The sequence below is a fragment of the Stigmatopora nigra genome, chromosome 10, assembly GCF_051989575.1.
Source record: "Stigmatopora nigra isolate UIUO_SnigA chromosome 10, RoL_Snig_1.1, whole genome shotgun sequence".
NCBI classification, from domain to species: domain Eukaryota; kingdom Metazoa; phylum Chordata; class Actinopteri; order Syngnathiformes; family Syngnathidae; genus Stigmatopora; species Stigmatopora nigra.
In genome coordinates, this window is record NC_135517.1 from 2819401 (window position 1) to 2835895 (window position 16495).

The 16495-nt window shown below is 36.0% G+C and overlaps 1 protein-coding gene across 1 annotated transcript in view; it reads right to left on the minus strand.

The window, feature by feature from the left end:
- snta1 (syntrophin, alpha 1) overlaps positions 1 to 16495 on the minus strand; it is a 24696-nt gene continuing 8201 nt past the window's right edge. Inside the window, exons 3-8 of the mRNA XM_077727178.1 lie at positions 4462 to 4657; positions 3523 to 3712; positions 2612 to 2742; positions 2204 to 2400; positions 1276 to 1463; positions 1 to 489 (exon numbers count right to left, since the gene is read on the minus strand). Of these exons, the coding sequence (XP_077583304.1) occupies positions 397 to 489; positions 1276 to 1463; positions 2204 to 2400; positions 2612 to 2742; positions 3523 to 3712; positions 4462 to 4657 (995 nt within the window). The 3' untranslated portion in view covers positions 1 to 396. The remainder of the gene's footprint in view (positions 490 to 1275; positions 1464 to 2203; positions 2401 to 2611; positions 2743 to 3522; positions 3713 to 4461; positions 4658 to 16495) is intronic.

The window sequence follows — 16495 nt, forward strand, 5'->3', positions numbered from 1 at the left end:
GATAATAGTCGTCCAATCACGTGATTTTCTGGCAAATTAAAAACCATTTTTTCCACTTGTCGCCGCCCACATTTTAGATCACTCAGTGATCGATCTCCTTCCTCCGTTTAATTAAATAAAAGCTTGTCCAATAACATCAAGACATTCGTGACACACCATTAAAAGTAATGTGGATGCTTACCAAAATCTACAAAAAAAATTAAGCAAAAAAAACAACAAAAAAATTAAAGAATAACTACGATATAATGAATAATAAACCAACAACCTCGACGCCAAAATGTCCGCCAGTTTTCCACCGGGAGTCAAAGACGGGGAAGCGGTTGCTCTCAAGTCAGTCAGGGGTTGTTTTTGAGTGAAATAATTCCTATTGTGTGGGTAATGTCGTGGGTAAAAACATCACGCCAGAAGGCCCAGTCGCTTGACTTTAGCGGAGAGAAACGAGTGGATGATGAAGACGATGGTCTTGGGGCATGAATGAAGATCCAGTTGCTAGGGAGAAAGACAAATAATGATAATGACACCCCAAATTGACCAATTTTTGAAAAATATTTGTGTATAAAACCATGTAAAATGTCAATATTGTGGATAATGGTTAGAATTATTACAGTGAAAATTACATAAGAACTAAAATTACATCAAAATTAAGATAATATATATTGATTTTAGTAGTTTATTGTTATTTAATTGGTGCAATTTTGGAAATATGAAAAAATAGATTAATTATTTACTGCTATTATTTGAAAAATGTAGTATAATATTATGTTAGCAAAGAGTAGAGTAGGAAATTTTAATAATTTGATAGCTGTTTTAATATATATTGATTTTAGTAGTGTATTGTTATTTAAATTGGTGTAATTTTGGAAATATGGAAAAATAGATTAATTCCTTATTGCTATTTTATTAAACATGTTATATAATTCCATGTTAGTAAAAAGTAGAGTAGAAAATTTTAATAATTTTATTGTTTTTTTATTATAAATTAAGATTAATACAAAAATTAAATATCATTTTAATGCAAATTATTAATATTCTTCAATATAATTAGAAAAGTAGCCTTTTCTAACATTAATGAAATATATTTTTCCTTATTCTGTACAATTGACTGGCAAACAATTGCTCACAACTATCTAAGATAGGCTCCAGCACCCCCACAATCTACATAAAGATAAGTGGATCAGTCCATTCTAATATTAATAACAATATTTAACATCATACCGTTAAAATTGTACAACAACAACAAGAAAAAACTTAAACAAGGCGTATCAGAAAACTCACAATTTCAGCTTCAGGCCCCCCAAAGTCGAGAAACATCATCCGCACGCCGTCGTCCGACGACATTCTCAGCCGCTCGAAGGGGTGCTGGAGCAGCACGCTCTTGCGGATGCCCATCTCTTCGGTAAAAAGCGTGAAACCCTCGTCGATGTGAACTCCCAGAGTGCACTCCTTCCCGTTCCAGCTACAAGCTACAATCGGAGACGCAAAATCGTCAACTTATAGAAAAATAACTCAATATTTTCCACTTTAGATAACACATTTAAAACTGCAACATTAAGAACAAAGCAGCAATACAGATAGGGCACTGTAGCGTCGATTATAACCACCAGGGGACGTCAAAGGACTAAAACTGTTTCTATATCATACTATTTTTTTAATAAGTGATTTTCCAGTACATTAGAAACGAGGGCTTAAACCAAGGGTGGGCAAACTTTTGTTCCCGGGGGCCACATTGACTTCAAAAATGTGACAGATGGGCGTGGCCAGCACAAGATACGATACATATAAAAAAGTGCATCCGTTAACAGTACATATGAAACATAAACAGGAAAAAAAGGACTAAAATATTAACATAGTCATCACTCATCATTCAAGTAAAGAGTATAAAGTACAAATTCAAGTAAAAAGGTATTAAGAAATAATAAAAGGTCATTTAAAAAGAGATAGAGGGCGCTATAAAACACGAAAAACAAATAAGAGTGGACACAGCTACTGCCACTGGCTTCCGCGTGACGGTGCCATCTTGGGGAATAAAAAATAAATAAATTTAAAGATAAAATGTAAAAAAAAAAAACTTTGGACAATGTCGGCGGGCCGGATTAAAACACCTCACGGGCCGAATATGGCCCGCAAGCCGTAGTTTGCCCACGACTGGTTTAAAACCACAATAGAACTATTCAGTACTACAAAAAAACTACCCAAAATATACCTGTGGTGACTTCCTTGATGAGTTCAGCGGCGTTATGGCATCCATCCACCAGTAGGTGGGTCCACGCCGATAAATCTTTAGGGGAATCCACTCTAAAAACTTGCGTCTCGACACCTTGTTTCGTCCCAGAACGTAGCCCAAAAGAAAGCTCCGATTCGAGCAGTGGAGAGGTTTTCCCTGGCCCGGAATGAACCAGTCTATCATAAAAACAAAATGAGGACACGATGGGTTAAAAGTAGGAAACAAGACGCCTTATGAGTCATAAATTCTGACGTCTGGGAAATGAAACATCTGCTAAAGCTAACATGGAAAGTGTGAGAATGTCTTTGGCGTGACTGTGTGGTTTTTTTTTCATATTATGGGGGGATATTTTTTACAGCGTGCATTATTTATGGTGGTTGTACTGACCTGGTAGTGATGAGGGGGTGACTCTTAGAGGGGCCATTGATGGCGTCTTTGCTTTCGGGTAAGGCGGGGTAAAGAAGGAGCTCGCGGTCAGTCAGAACGGCGAGGATTGGTCGCTCTGGTCCTTGTACTGCCTGTGTATATCATATTTGATGACAGGCTCGTAAAATAAGGGAACAAATATGGATGACAGCAGGGATAATGGACCTATTTACATGTCTGTTATTTTGATTTTCAGGCCAAGATGGACACTTTAATGCACGGGTTTCAGATTGGACTATTTTAGATATAATATTTAGATTTTTTTGTTATAAATGGATTAAAATAACTGGATTAAAAGCCCTGAATAATCCGTTTTTTTATAGATTTTAAACAATGTTTATTTTAGCTTTTTTTTTAGATGTATTTTTAGATTTTACAAAATTATTTTTGAACTAAAAACACAGGAAAAAAATGATTAAAAATGACAATTAATGATTTAAAAAGGGGGTAAATCAAGGGAATTTAATATACATCTATACTCTTCATTTTAGCTTTTTTTTTAGATATATTTTTAGATTTTACAAAATTATTTTTGAACTAAAAACAGAGAAAAAAATGGATTAAAAAATGACAATTATTGATTTAAAAGGGGGGAAATCAGGGAATATAATATACATCTATACTCTTCACTTTAGCTTTTTTTTAGATATATTTTTAGATTTTACAAAATTATTTTTGAGCTAAAAACAGAGAAAAAATGATTAAAAATGACAATTATTGATTTAAAAGGGGGAAAATCAAGGAAATGTAATATACATCTACACTCTTCATTTTAATTTGATCGGAATTTGATAGAAAATGACATTTGGTTCTACTTTTTATAATTCTGCTCTTAAAGGAGCCACCCCAAAAAAAACGGATAACCTCCTTACCTGTTCTGTAATCCATCCCAAGTGTTTGACTTCCAATCCAGGCTGTAATTTCATCATCTCGGCTTTGACTTGTGGTAAAAGGTTAGCCGTACATGCTTGAATGGCGTTGTACCAAGACTGGGCCATTGCCGGGTCTTTGGCCCGAAGGAACACCGAGTTCTTCCTGTTGTGGGAAACCACTTCAAAGTACCTGGAAGTAGAAGACAAGTCTTGAATCTTTTCCCTGGCCAATACTTATATTATATAAATTTTTTCGTACTATAAGTCGCTCCAACCAAATCAAACATAATTTAGAGGAAAAAAGTACCATGTTTTATTGAATTATTAGTCACATCCATGTATAAGCCGCAGCCTTAAAATTGCCTTAAACTCGTTGAATTTTACAATTTCTCTCATATAAGCCCCCCCTGTTCATCTCCATATTCATGGTTTTAATAGGGAGTACAAATGTGTTACTTTGAAGGGAAAAACGAGGAAAAAGTAGGGTTTTTTTTTACATTTTATGCAAGATATGGTACATTCATAGACGTCAAAATTAATTTGTGTTGCATTATGGCGTTTTGTCTTTGTCAACTTGCAGTTTCGTGCATGTCAAGTCTAATTTATGCGCATATAAGCCGTACCCTCGATTCAGTCATCATTTTTTTGCGACAAATACGGCTTATATGCGAGAAAATATGGCACATATAAGTGGCACTGGAGTATAAGTCTATTTTTTTAAAATTTGATCAGAAAAATTAGCTTTAAAGTAAAATATAGGCAACTGTTAATGTAACATTCGCCATTTTTTTTTATAAGTATAGCATTTGAGTAATAGTTGCAAACAGTGAAAAAAAAGTGTAACTTATAGTCCAGAAAATACAATAATGAAACCTTCAGGATCTCCTAAAAAAGACATATACCGATTTCTGATCAAATGAATTTTAGTGAAGCAAATACCTGTTTTCAATGTCAGGGGGGCATTGCTTGCGAGACACCTGGCATATTTTGATGGGTATACTGCGTGGCTCTTTTGACAATCCGGACGAGAGGTCCGCACCCTTCTGTGGCGTTGGGGGAGGCGAGTCCCAGGGGAGAGCTCCTCCGGGAGACCCCGAGTTCTTGAAGAAAGCAGACATCTCCTTGATGTACTTCACTGAAACAAAAATAGTGCAAAAATACATGAAAAAAATGCAGTTTTTTCATCAAATTTGCTGGGTGTCGCTTATATTTAGGTGCGCTTTATAGTCCGCAAATTACAATCCAATCTATTACGACCATATAGGAGTCATTTTTGATAAAAACAATTCAGATTTTTAAATTCTATTCCTTTAAAAAGCCATATTCAGAATTTAAGAGTAAAAATATGAAAATTTGATGATTTTTTTGGGTCATTTTACCACTTTTTTAAGTACTAAATGTCTCTGAATTATTTTAAAAACACTATTTTGCAGTTGCTAACCAATAAAAATATGCATCCAGAAAAATCTCATAAAAAAACAAAATATTATTGAAACGGCGCTAACATTAGTGCTAGCATCATAATGCTAACATGACTTTCCTATTGGAGCTATATGCTTTAAATACATATTTTATATAACATGACACTCCTATTGGAGCTACATAGTTTAAATACATATTTTACTTCATAGGTTAGCAAAGAGCCATATATAGCTCGCGAGCCATAGGTTTCCTACCCCTGGGATAGTCATTTATGAGTTATATATGTTTTTTTTTTGCTGCCGCCTTCCATTTAAAGCAAGATTTAGAATTAGAAATTCATGTTGTGTCAGCTAAGCCCCATTATTGACGTAAAAGACAAATGGCTTCATAATTATAGAGAAAATGGAGGCTGAAGTGGCCATAACTACACTATTGACCGCCGCATGTGTATAAAGTCAACATGTCATTTGCTCGGATGTTTCCATGATATCTTGAAGTGCCTGCTATTCATCACACGTAAACCTCAATTGAAGCCATCATTTTAACATGCATATCAAATTCCAGCTAAACCCATATTTTAAGTGCCAGAAAAAGGACATTACAGTGGTACCTTGAGATATGAGCTTAATTCATTCCAGGACTGAGCTCGTATGTCGATTTATTCGTAACTCAAGTGAATGTTTTTCATAGAAATGAACTAAAAACTAATTAATTTGTTCTAATTTTCTGAAAAAACACCAAAAACAGGATATTGGATTGGAAAAAATGTTCTAATTTGCCATATATTAACATAACTAGTGGTTTAATAGTACTGAAATGTGTTTAAATAGTACTAAAATAAGACTTTTTGCATGGCAACGCGCTCGTAACATAACATAAACAAATTTAAATTAACTTGGATTAAGATGCAGACACATTCAAATATGAATTTAATCTAACTTTACACTAAACTTAATTCTAATTTTGTTTAAAATGTTAATTATTGGCCCCGCCTCCACCCTGACTTTGAAATACAACCTATCAAGGGTTGTTTGCTTTTGTCTTCCCTTCAAAATATTCTGAAAATGATGGACACAAATGTCCTCACAATCGTATAATGCACGACTACTTGCCAACAAGAAGTAGTATATACTTCTCTCGTATTAGCGAACAAGCTCCGCCATTTGCAATGACTAACGGGTAAAAAAAACACTGAAAAATACAAAGCTCCGCCCAGTGCTCATAGAGACATCACCCAAGGAAGTTGCAACCAGAAAGATATGCTCGTATATCAAAATGTGTCTCGTATCTCAAGACAAACATTTTCCCGAAATTCTCCTCATATCTCAAAATGCTCGTATGTCAAGGTACCACTGTATCTAAAATGCCAAATCATGAAAATAACTCCCAAAAAACTGTAAATGAAACCTCACTATTAACCTTTTCATTCAATTTACCCACACAACAATAAGCACAATCTCCCTTTTTAAACATCTCAACCTACTTTTAACACTTTCTACTACGTTTACATAACCCTTCTCACCACCAACAATAACATTTCCCCTGCTAAAAGTACTTTAGCGTGGTATTCCAAGCCTTAAAAAAAAAAGGTCATATCAAATGAAATCTCTCTGGGACCAAGTATCGTTGGCAGCAGTTTTTTTTTTTCTTCAGCTACACAAGATCCTTTTGTAAGAGTGTTATTCTAACCCGAAAGTAACCTTTTTACTTTTTTCACTACAATATACACGCGTTGTATACGCATGTAGGAAACATACAGAGTCAGCAGGTTGAGGTTTGAGGCATAAGTTTGGCAGGAAACAAAAATAGCCTAAGGACTAAATCAGACTAGCTGAAGGTAGAGATTCGGTTTCACTGAAGAAGTGTGAAGTACTCTCATCTTGCTGAGGATAAAGAATCATGTAGCTCAAAGCGAAAGAACCGAGCTGGGGGGCAAATGGGAGCGAGAAATGGGGGGCTTCCACCGTTCCCGAAATAGATCGCATTCTTGACGTTCACTCGACCAAAAACAACAAAAAAATAACATTAAGATGTAGTAAGGAAAATGTCGAGAACTTGTTTAGGTGGATAATGAGGTTCTGTTGCTTAAATTTCTGTATTTTTATTCGATAGGACATTTTTGGAGGAAATTAGCAAGGTCCAATTAGCTTTATGTGTTGTTTTTGGCATAGAAAAGTAAGTTTTGAGTTACATTTTTTGCAAATATATTGTCTGAGTGGATATTTTCATACTTGGATGCTGTTGAGTAACTGTGGGAACCTTTGAGGAACTCACAATAGGATCAATATGAGTACTATATCTATCATATAGCTGGAAACTTGTGTATTTTATACATTTTTTGATCATTTTAAATTGTGTATGTTTGTCAACTTATACATTTTCCCATTTTACACATTTTTGATCATTTCAAATTGGATAAGAACTTTTATACAGGATTTTTTAAAGTACGTTTATTGCAAAAATGACACAGGTTTACCCATTTTGGCTCTAATCGGGATTTTTTCGGTCATTGTCAGCCGACAAAAATGTCCTTGTTGACCGCTAATATTGTCATGCTTTAAGCATTTCCGCCTTTTCACTATATAAATAGTGAGTCAGCAAGCAATGTACCCAAACAGTCAGTGTCATACACATCTACAGAATCTCAAATTTAATGCATACACAAGGCACACCGAATGATTGGGCGCCCCGTCCACTTTGCGGACATTTTTTAGACATTTAAGTGCACTCTATGTGCTTAAATATATACTATGTTACATTTGTACATTTTTTGTCTCACTTAATAAGGGGAATTGCAATGACTGATGTGTAGAGAGAATCTTGAAACATGTATAGTGGTTGTTGTGGTATACTTGGGTTTACTATGTCCTATTTTTTTAAGAAGATAGTGAAGATATCCTAGCTAGATTTGACAATAGCTTAAAGTATGAACTTGTTGTTGGAAGTTGAAAGCTTGTAAATGGAGGACTGCCAATGTGTAAAGGAACGAAGAGGGTGAAAAGGGGAGAAAATTGAAAGTGTGAGTCGAATAAAACCACAGAGACATGGTACATCGAGCAGAGCCCAGCCAGAAGAAACCTTGCCATGAATTCCAGGGGCGGCACATTCAATACAGAAGCTAAAATTAGCTGAGATGCCACTGTTATTACTTCTGCTTATCTGGCAGGCAGTGAGACCACTTTTTGTACAGCATTTGTGTCCATATGTGTGTTTGTATCACTTGCTTTTTTACACACAATCCTTCTCTAAGCTTTCCTTGATAAATCCTGACCAGCCATTTCAGTTTAAGCGTCATTCACACGAAATAAGAGTTTTTTTCCGGGTTTTTTTAGGCATGCTTTCTTGTGTTTTTGGATGGTTGGTTAGTTTCCATGTGGTGGTGGCGCTATTTCAAAAATGGCAGTTGGAAAGAGGGAAGTAGGAGCAGATGATTTGGTTTGAATGGTAATTGTAAAACACACCAAGCTGTCCGTCAAAATTGTCAAGATGACGGAATAAATACCGCCTGTTTCTTTCACTTGATAAATGTCACCAACGCATGAAAGAACGTGTGATCAGACTGTCTGGTTACGCCTTTGTGTCGAGGCAGCAAAATGAAAATAACAACAACAGAATACTGGGAAGAGTACATACATCTGTCCCCCACCAAAGTTGAAGTAAAAAACTACTTTTAAAAGGCATTTTAATACTCAAAGATGACCCTAAAAGCTCTCATTTGCCAATATGACAATCCATTTAACCGTCAAATGACTAAAACTGTTACTACTAATGTTACTTTATATGTAGTAACCTTGGAAAAACTTCCAAATGATTTTATGTTCTTGGGAGGACAACAAAACACTGTGGGGGAATGTTTTATAGTGAAAGTTCAGAAAGAATTTTGCTTTGAACATCGATCAAAAAGATTGTTTTATATCGAAGGGCTATTGTTGTTTTCTTTTGTGCGGTTTTGGCATATTTGATCCGCTTTAATCAAACAGAACTGTCGAGCAGTAATGGAAAACATACACATTGGTTAAATCAGTCATTTTTAAACTAGGGGGACGTTTTTTATTGATGCTAAGCTAACATAACGGAAGCTCTAGTTTGGTGTAGAGTCATACCTCTACTTATGGAATTATCAGGTTACGAAATGTTCAGGTTATGAAATTTTCAGGTTAGGACATTTTCAGGTTAGGAAATTTTCAGGTTAGGAAAATTTCAGGTCAGGAAAATTTCAGGTTAGGAAATTTTCAGGTTAGGAAATTTTCAGGTTACGAAATTTTCAGGTTACGAAATTTTCAGGTTACGAAATTTTCAGGTTACGATATTTTCAGGTTATGAAATTTTCAGGTTATGAAATTTTCAGGTTACGAAATTTTCAGGTTACGAAATTTTCAGGTTAGGATATTTTCAGGTTATGAAATTTTCAGATTACGAAATTTTCAGGTTACGACATTTTCAGGTTACGATATTTTCAGGTTAGGAAATTTTCAGGTTACGAAATTTTCAGGTTACGAAATTTTCAGGTTACGAAATTTTCAGGTTATGATATTTTCAGGTTATGAAATTTTCAGGTTAGGAAATGTTCAGGTTACGAAATTTTCAGTTTACGAAATCTTCATCTCTCATTGGCTGTCTCACAACAACCACTATACATAGTTCAAGATTCTCTCTCCATACTTTTCCGCCTTGGCAAAAATATTCCCTTAATAATGATTGCAATTCCCCTTATTAAGCCATTAAAAAATATATATATTAGATAATTTACCTATAAAGTACTGCTCTACTTACGAAAAAGTTCTGGAACCAACTAATTGTGTAAGACTGTAATTCTAACATACATTTATTCAATGTCTGCTAATTGTACTTTTTCTGTAGTCAGCATAGTCATTGTGTCTTAACAAAGCAGAATTACATAATGTACTGTATTAAGCCAAGAGTATATAGTTCGAGTATTTGCTAAAAGAACAACCATTCTCCACTGGTAACCGTGGGAACGGCTGGAATGTCATTGGTCAACCAGCGACCCCAGAAGCACGCTGTTGGCTCTGTAAAACATGCCAAGCAAACAATGTCCCAATGTCATAGCACCCCAAAAAAACTGTCTTGAGGAAAAACAACATAGTAAATCACAAGTACTTGCCCCTTTAATCGGGTCAGATGAGGAGAAGAAGTAATTTCTTACTTCAATAAGTCTTACAATATAGTCTTTATCATAGAATATACTTCAAATTGATTATCATGTCTTAATGTGGATAGGTTGAAAATGAGGGGTATGACATAATTTTATAGTTTTCAAGTTTGGGCAAGATAGATTGGCCTCAAATCCAGATTTATGATTTAGACCACCATTTATATTAGATTAGAATTTTATTTAATCCGTTTTTTGGTAATTTCTTGGGTTGCAGTAGCAAAACAGACACAGAAGACATTGTAGACCTCGTAAAAAAACTGGAGCCACTCATAGGTAGTCCACAAGGGACCCTTAAATACCTTTCCATGTATATTATGTTGGCTCAAGCAGGAGGTTTATCTGTACAGTGTTTTGGAGTTGTACCTGAATGCAACACCTCATTGAAGGTAATGTTAATCACTTAAAGTGTATCTTATGTCAACATCTGATAGGCTGTCAACATGTAGATGATTAAGTTATTATTATATACAATGAGGTCATAGGTCACTTAATTATAAAACACCTTTACTTTCGTGCTAAATGAGGTTTCAGAAATACATTAACATGAATGTACTTTGATTAGATTTTCCCAAAAATGGCGATAATCTTCTTAAAATGTAGTATGGGGATTAACCGGGATATAATGGGGTCGTGATACAAAGCATATCGCCAGGTATGAAGGTAAAGACACCCCGAATACAAAGTATGGGTAAAGGTAGATTCATTTTTTGTGTGTTTTTGCCGCTTGTTTTGCCTCATTTTAGCGTTGTCACTCATCCGTCAAGTCTTTCTCCTTTCCTGAACGATTGAGATAGTTTCATTACATCCGCAGCCCATCTCATTTCGATCTTGGATAAACGCCAGCCTTCTCAAAGTCCAGCAAAAAACACTGTCCGTCAACTCATTCAAATTCTGCCAAAAGCGCCAACGTGATGACTTTGCATAGAATGTCAATAGAGTTCATTATCCTAATTGTGCTAAAGTAAAACTCAAGCAAACTTGGACAGGCCTGGTTTGAGCACAAACAGGATTGGATTGTAAAGAAGGCAACTTTACAGACACAGAAGACATTGTAGACCTAGTAAAAAAGACTCCCACAAGATTCCCACAAAAACCCAGTACCGTATTTTCCCGACTATAAGGCACACTTAAAAGTCTTAAATTTTCTCCAAAATAGACAGTGCGCCTTATAATCCAGTGTGCCTTATATATGGAAAAAAAACAGAAAACCAAAAACGAAAAAAAAACACCACTGTCGGATATTAAAAAAACACAAACGCCTGAACTGAAACAATACTGTGAAATATGCAGATGCCATCTTAGTTTACAAAATCTTCCATCATATAGCTCCTCCCCCACTGCAAGATTTTATTCAAAAAAAATCAAAAACATCAACAATGGCTGGCTCTAGAGGTGACTGTAAAGTAGTGAGTGCTTCATACTTGGAAGTCAATAGCAATTACTGTATTTTCACCACTATAAGGCGCACTTAAAAGTCTTACATTTTCTCCAAAATAGACAGTGCGCCTTATAATACAGTGCGCCTTATATATGGAAAAATGTCATTCGTTGAGGGTGCACCTTATAATGCAGTGCGCCTTATAGTCGTGAAAATACGGTATGTAGTCATGCGTCACGTGGCGAGATGGTTCACCCGAGTCCACCGCCACAAAAGGCCGAGTTGCTAATTTATCGGGGGGGCCCCGGAACAGTCGGCAGGGTTCACAAGGGGTCCCGCTAAGAAAACGCCACGCTACAGTGGAAGACGGCACCCCCGGGCAAGAGTTGCGATTTCATCGAGCTTAGTTATTTTTGCCAGATAATCCATCCTCATTGCTGAGTGTTAGCACAATTTGCTCATGGGCCAACGGCTCCAAAAAGGGGAAGAGAACGGTGCTTTGTGGCCAGAGTAGATTTGGATTTGGAACCCGAGTCGGATTGGTTGGTGTGCAGATAAATGGACGTTGATTGTGAGCACAGGCGGCTTTTTAATGAGATGAGAGCGGGTGACAGCCGATCGACAATTTGTTCAGCGTTTGAAGGAATTTTTACACATGAATAATCTGCTCGTTCGTCACATTTGGGCTAAAAAAATGGCTGAGAGTCAAATAGGGATGGGTGAGATACTTGTCAAAAAAGACCACCATTTTTTTTTCGCTATTCATATTAGCCAATCATGATTCTTTTTTTAAGTATTAAATTTTTTTTAGGATTTTTATTTTTTTTTATTTGTGAATGTATTTCTTTTGGGTCTTGGATTGATGCTAATTTTATTAGCATGTCAATGAGATTTTCAATGATGTTTTAGCATTAAGCTAACATGTTTTTGATTAAAAAAAAAAAAAAAAAAACTCTAGCCGGTATCTAAATGAACTACTATATGTATAATTTTTTTTGGGGGGTATATCATTACGGTTTCATGTGGGTCGGACCATTTTAGATATAATATATATATATTTTTATAAATGGATTAAATGAACTGGATTAAAAGCCCTGAATACTCAGTTTTTATAGATCTAAAACAATGCTTATTTTAGCTTTTTTTAAAATTAATTTTGTGATTTTACAAAATGATTTTTGAACTAAAAACACAGGAAAAATGGATTAAAAAATGAGAATCATTGATACAAAGGGGGGAAAACCAGGAAATGTTATATACATCTATACTCATTTAAATTTGACCCTAAAACAAAAAGTTGGCACTCATGATTGACTTTTCCGGGCCACATAAAATGATCCGGCGGGCCAGATTTGGCCCCCGGGCCACCACTTTGACACATGTATTCTAGGGTGTTTTCAATCCGATTGGACAGCAGACCTATGTTTTTTAATCATTGGACAAAAGGGTCTGGGTAAAATAACACGCAAGTAAAAAAATCCTGGAGTGTTGTGATGCTAACTAAATGTTTCCCATTAGGCCAATATCTATGGAAGCCCGTTATGTGCAAAAAAACATGCATGTTTTTCGAACTGGTGCATACCAATGATACCAATCTGCACCACCGTTTGCTTGGACAGGAACCAAAACCGTACTTGTACGACACAAGAACCCAAATGTGTGTTTGTTTGGCCTTGAGCCGTCTTATGCTTGACTTTACTATGCTGACAGTGTCATATCAGAGCGCAGATGGATGTAAATCACGGCGCCACCAACTGTGATCATTAAGCATATAAATACTGTTTTACAAGAGTGTGAAAATTCCATGTGTGCGAGCATTGATGTGTTTGGCCAATGGCTTCCCAGGGTGTGATTAGATTTTTGAGGACGTTCATCTGTGCCTGTAATGCTTTGTCAGCATCCTCAACAGGCACTAACCCCAAATCTAATCTCTCGCTGTCTGTTTATTTCAAAACACACACACATACACGCACTTTTACTCACTTGCAGTCGATCTTTAGGTTGTTTGCAATTTAGTCTGGTGTGAACCAATGGGAATAGACTATCAGTCAAAAGTTTGGGTGTAGTTTCATTCATTTACACTGGAAAATGAGTGTGTAGCATTGTGTGTGCTATTCCTGAATGTTTAATCTGGACTAATGTTAGTTTTTCATCCGGATTAGATGGTAGTGCTGTAGCTAGTTCTTCCTGTTGAACAATAGGTGAAATTTACTGATGAAAAACAGCAAAGAGAAGCATTAAAGTAATCCCTCAAATATTGTGGCTCATTTAGAGCAACCATGATCGTGATAATTGTTTTCTCATATATAGACACATAACAGTGCTTTATGAAGTTGATTTAAGGCTCACATTTTAATGAACATTTAAAAAATAGTAGTACATTTGCTCTAAAACCATCTTTTTGAAAATAATTTCATAATGTAAAGTCCAGCACATCATAGTATTTCTTGATATTCTTCTTTTTTCCTACTACTACAATGACTACTACAACGAGGACTACTACTACAATGACTATTACAACGATGACTACTACTACAATGACTACTACAACAATGACTACTACGACAATGACTACTACTACTGGTACTACTACTGCAATTACTACTACCACAACGACTACTGCTACTACTACTGCAATTACTACTACTGCAATTACTACTACTACTGCAATTACTACTACTACTACTGCAATTACTACTACTATTGCAATTACTACTACTGCAATTACTACTACTACTGCAATTACTACTACTACTGCAATTACTACTACTACTGCAATTACTACTACTACTACTGCAATTACATCTACTACTACTGCAATTACTACTACTACTACAATTACTACTACTACTACAATTACTACTACTACTGCAATTACTATTACTACTGCAATTACTACTACTACTGCAATTACTACTACTACCACAACGACTACTACTACCGCTTCTACTACTACTACCGCTTCTACTACTGCTACTACTACTGCAATTACCACGGTTCAAGTAACAACACAGAACATATTTCACAAGAAAAAAATAACATTCAAAATATTATCCTTATGCAATTTAGTCCATACATGACCTTCTGGAAATGCTGATCTCCCGTTGATCTACTACGACCATCGTCATGGCTGACCATTAGTCAGATATTTTCTTTCATTTCCAGTTTCTACATGCATACTTATTAAAAACATGAATATCCACATAAGCACAGCAGCTGTGTGGGTGAAAGCGGCAACATGAATAGAACAACAAATGTCCTTCTAGATGCTAAGCTGCTCTGGTGTTGTGATCGTTTTGGCATCTAATGAAGACATTCTGCGAATAGCTCAGTCGGGTTGAAATTTTGAGTTAAAAAATGCACCTTTTTTAAAGGCAGGTTGAATCCCTCAGGTCACATCCAATCATTCTTTCTATCACTTGGATCTTCATTCTTGCCACTCAAATGGCTCTCATCTCCTCTACTTTGAATTGCTTTAATTAAAAAAAGGATGGCAGCAAGCTGTTGAGACTTGGTGTGAAATTAAAACACTTTAGTTCAAATCACGGGGTTACATTTTTATGTGCCGTTAGGAAAATGGCTAATTAGTGTTCAGGTAAAAAGGAAAGTTGGAGCTCAGTTTACAAGTTTTTTTTAGTGGGGGAAGATCAATATTTTTTATGATTATCGTTTTGGCTGATTGTTTTTATGTCATTTATTACACTCTAGTTTAAAGGTGTCAAAGTGGCGGCCCAGGGGCCAAATCTGGCCCACCGCATCATTTTGTGCGGTCCAAGAAAGTAAAGGCGCACTGTATTATAAGGCGCACTGTCTATTTTGGAGAACATTTAAGACTTTTAAGTGCGCCTTATAGTGGTGAAAATACGGTAATTGCTATTGACTTCCAGGTATGAAGCACTCACTACTTTACAGTCACCTCTAGAGCCAGCCATTGTTGATGTTTTGGATTTTTTTGTATAAAATCTTGCAGTGGGGGAGGAGCTATATGATGGAAGATGTTGTAAACTAAGATGGCATCTGCATATTTAACAGTATTGTTTCAGTTCAGGCGTTTGTGTTTTTTTAGTATCCGACAGTGGTGGTTTTTCGTTTTTTGGTTTTCAGTTTTTTCCATATATAAGGCGCACTGCATTATAAGGCGCAGTGTCTATTTTGGAGAAAATATAAAACTTTTAAGTGCGCCTTATAGTCGTGAAAATACGGTAAATATAAAGCAAGATAAGTTGTTATTACAAATGTGCAACATTATGTTCGTCATACAAACTCATTGCGCATATTGTTAATATAACAGAGAGGAAATGAAGGCAGCTGGGGATTTATAGTTTCATCTGGTGTGGTATATTTATCTGACCCATTCAGGTGTTTATTGTTCCTCTGTCACTCACACACACAAACACATTCATGCACATTGGTTATTCCATCACATATTGATATCAAGTCAGACAGGAAGAAGGCGACAGAAAGGTGAAAAGGGCACCCGAATGGGAATGATAACACTGTGGAATAGCCACAAGTTTTCATATTTTTACACCAAGTAATCACACAGACGACACTCATACTTTCCTTTTCATGGAGAGGAGTGAAAGGAAAGCAGGAATAACAAGTTTCATATTTAAAGTGTTATGATTTTGACCAAAAAAACAAAAGTTAAAGCCACATTTTGCATTGACTGGAAAGGAATATGGCTTATTGAAAGTACAAAAGCAGTGAGAGACCAGAATGGATACTGGTTCTGTTTCCGCCAACTGGGGGGAGGGTGGGAGTCGTCCAAAATGATTCCCTGCTTAACGGATCACAGAGTGCCATTGCTTGAGCTGTCTTCTATCAACACTTTTCTGCTTGATTGTGTAGTACAAGAAAGGCAGAGCTGCTGAATTTCCCTGTCCACACATCTGCTCCTCTGTTTTAAGTCAACAATACTCGCTAGGAGGGTTGTGAATAGGCGTGGAAACTTCCATGAATTAGCCCCATCTAGTCACCAGTTAAAAATAATAAAC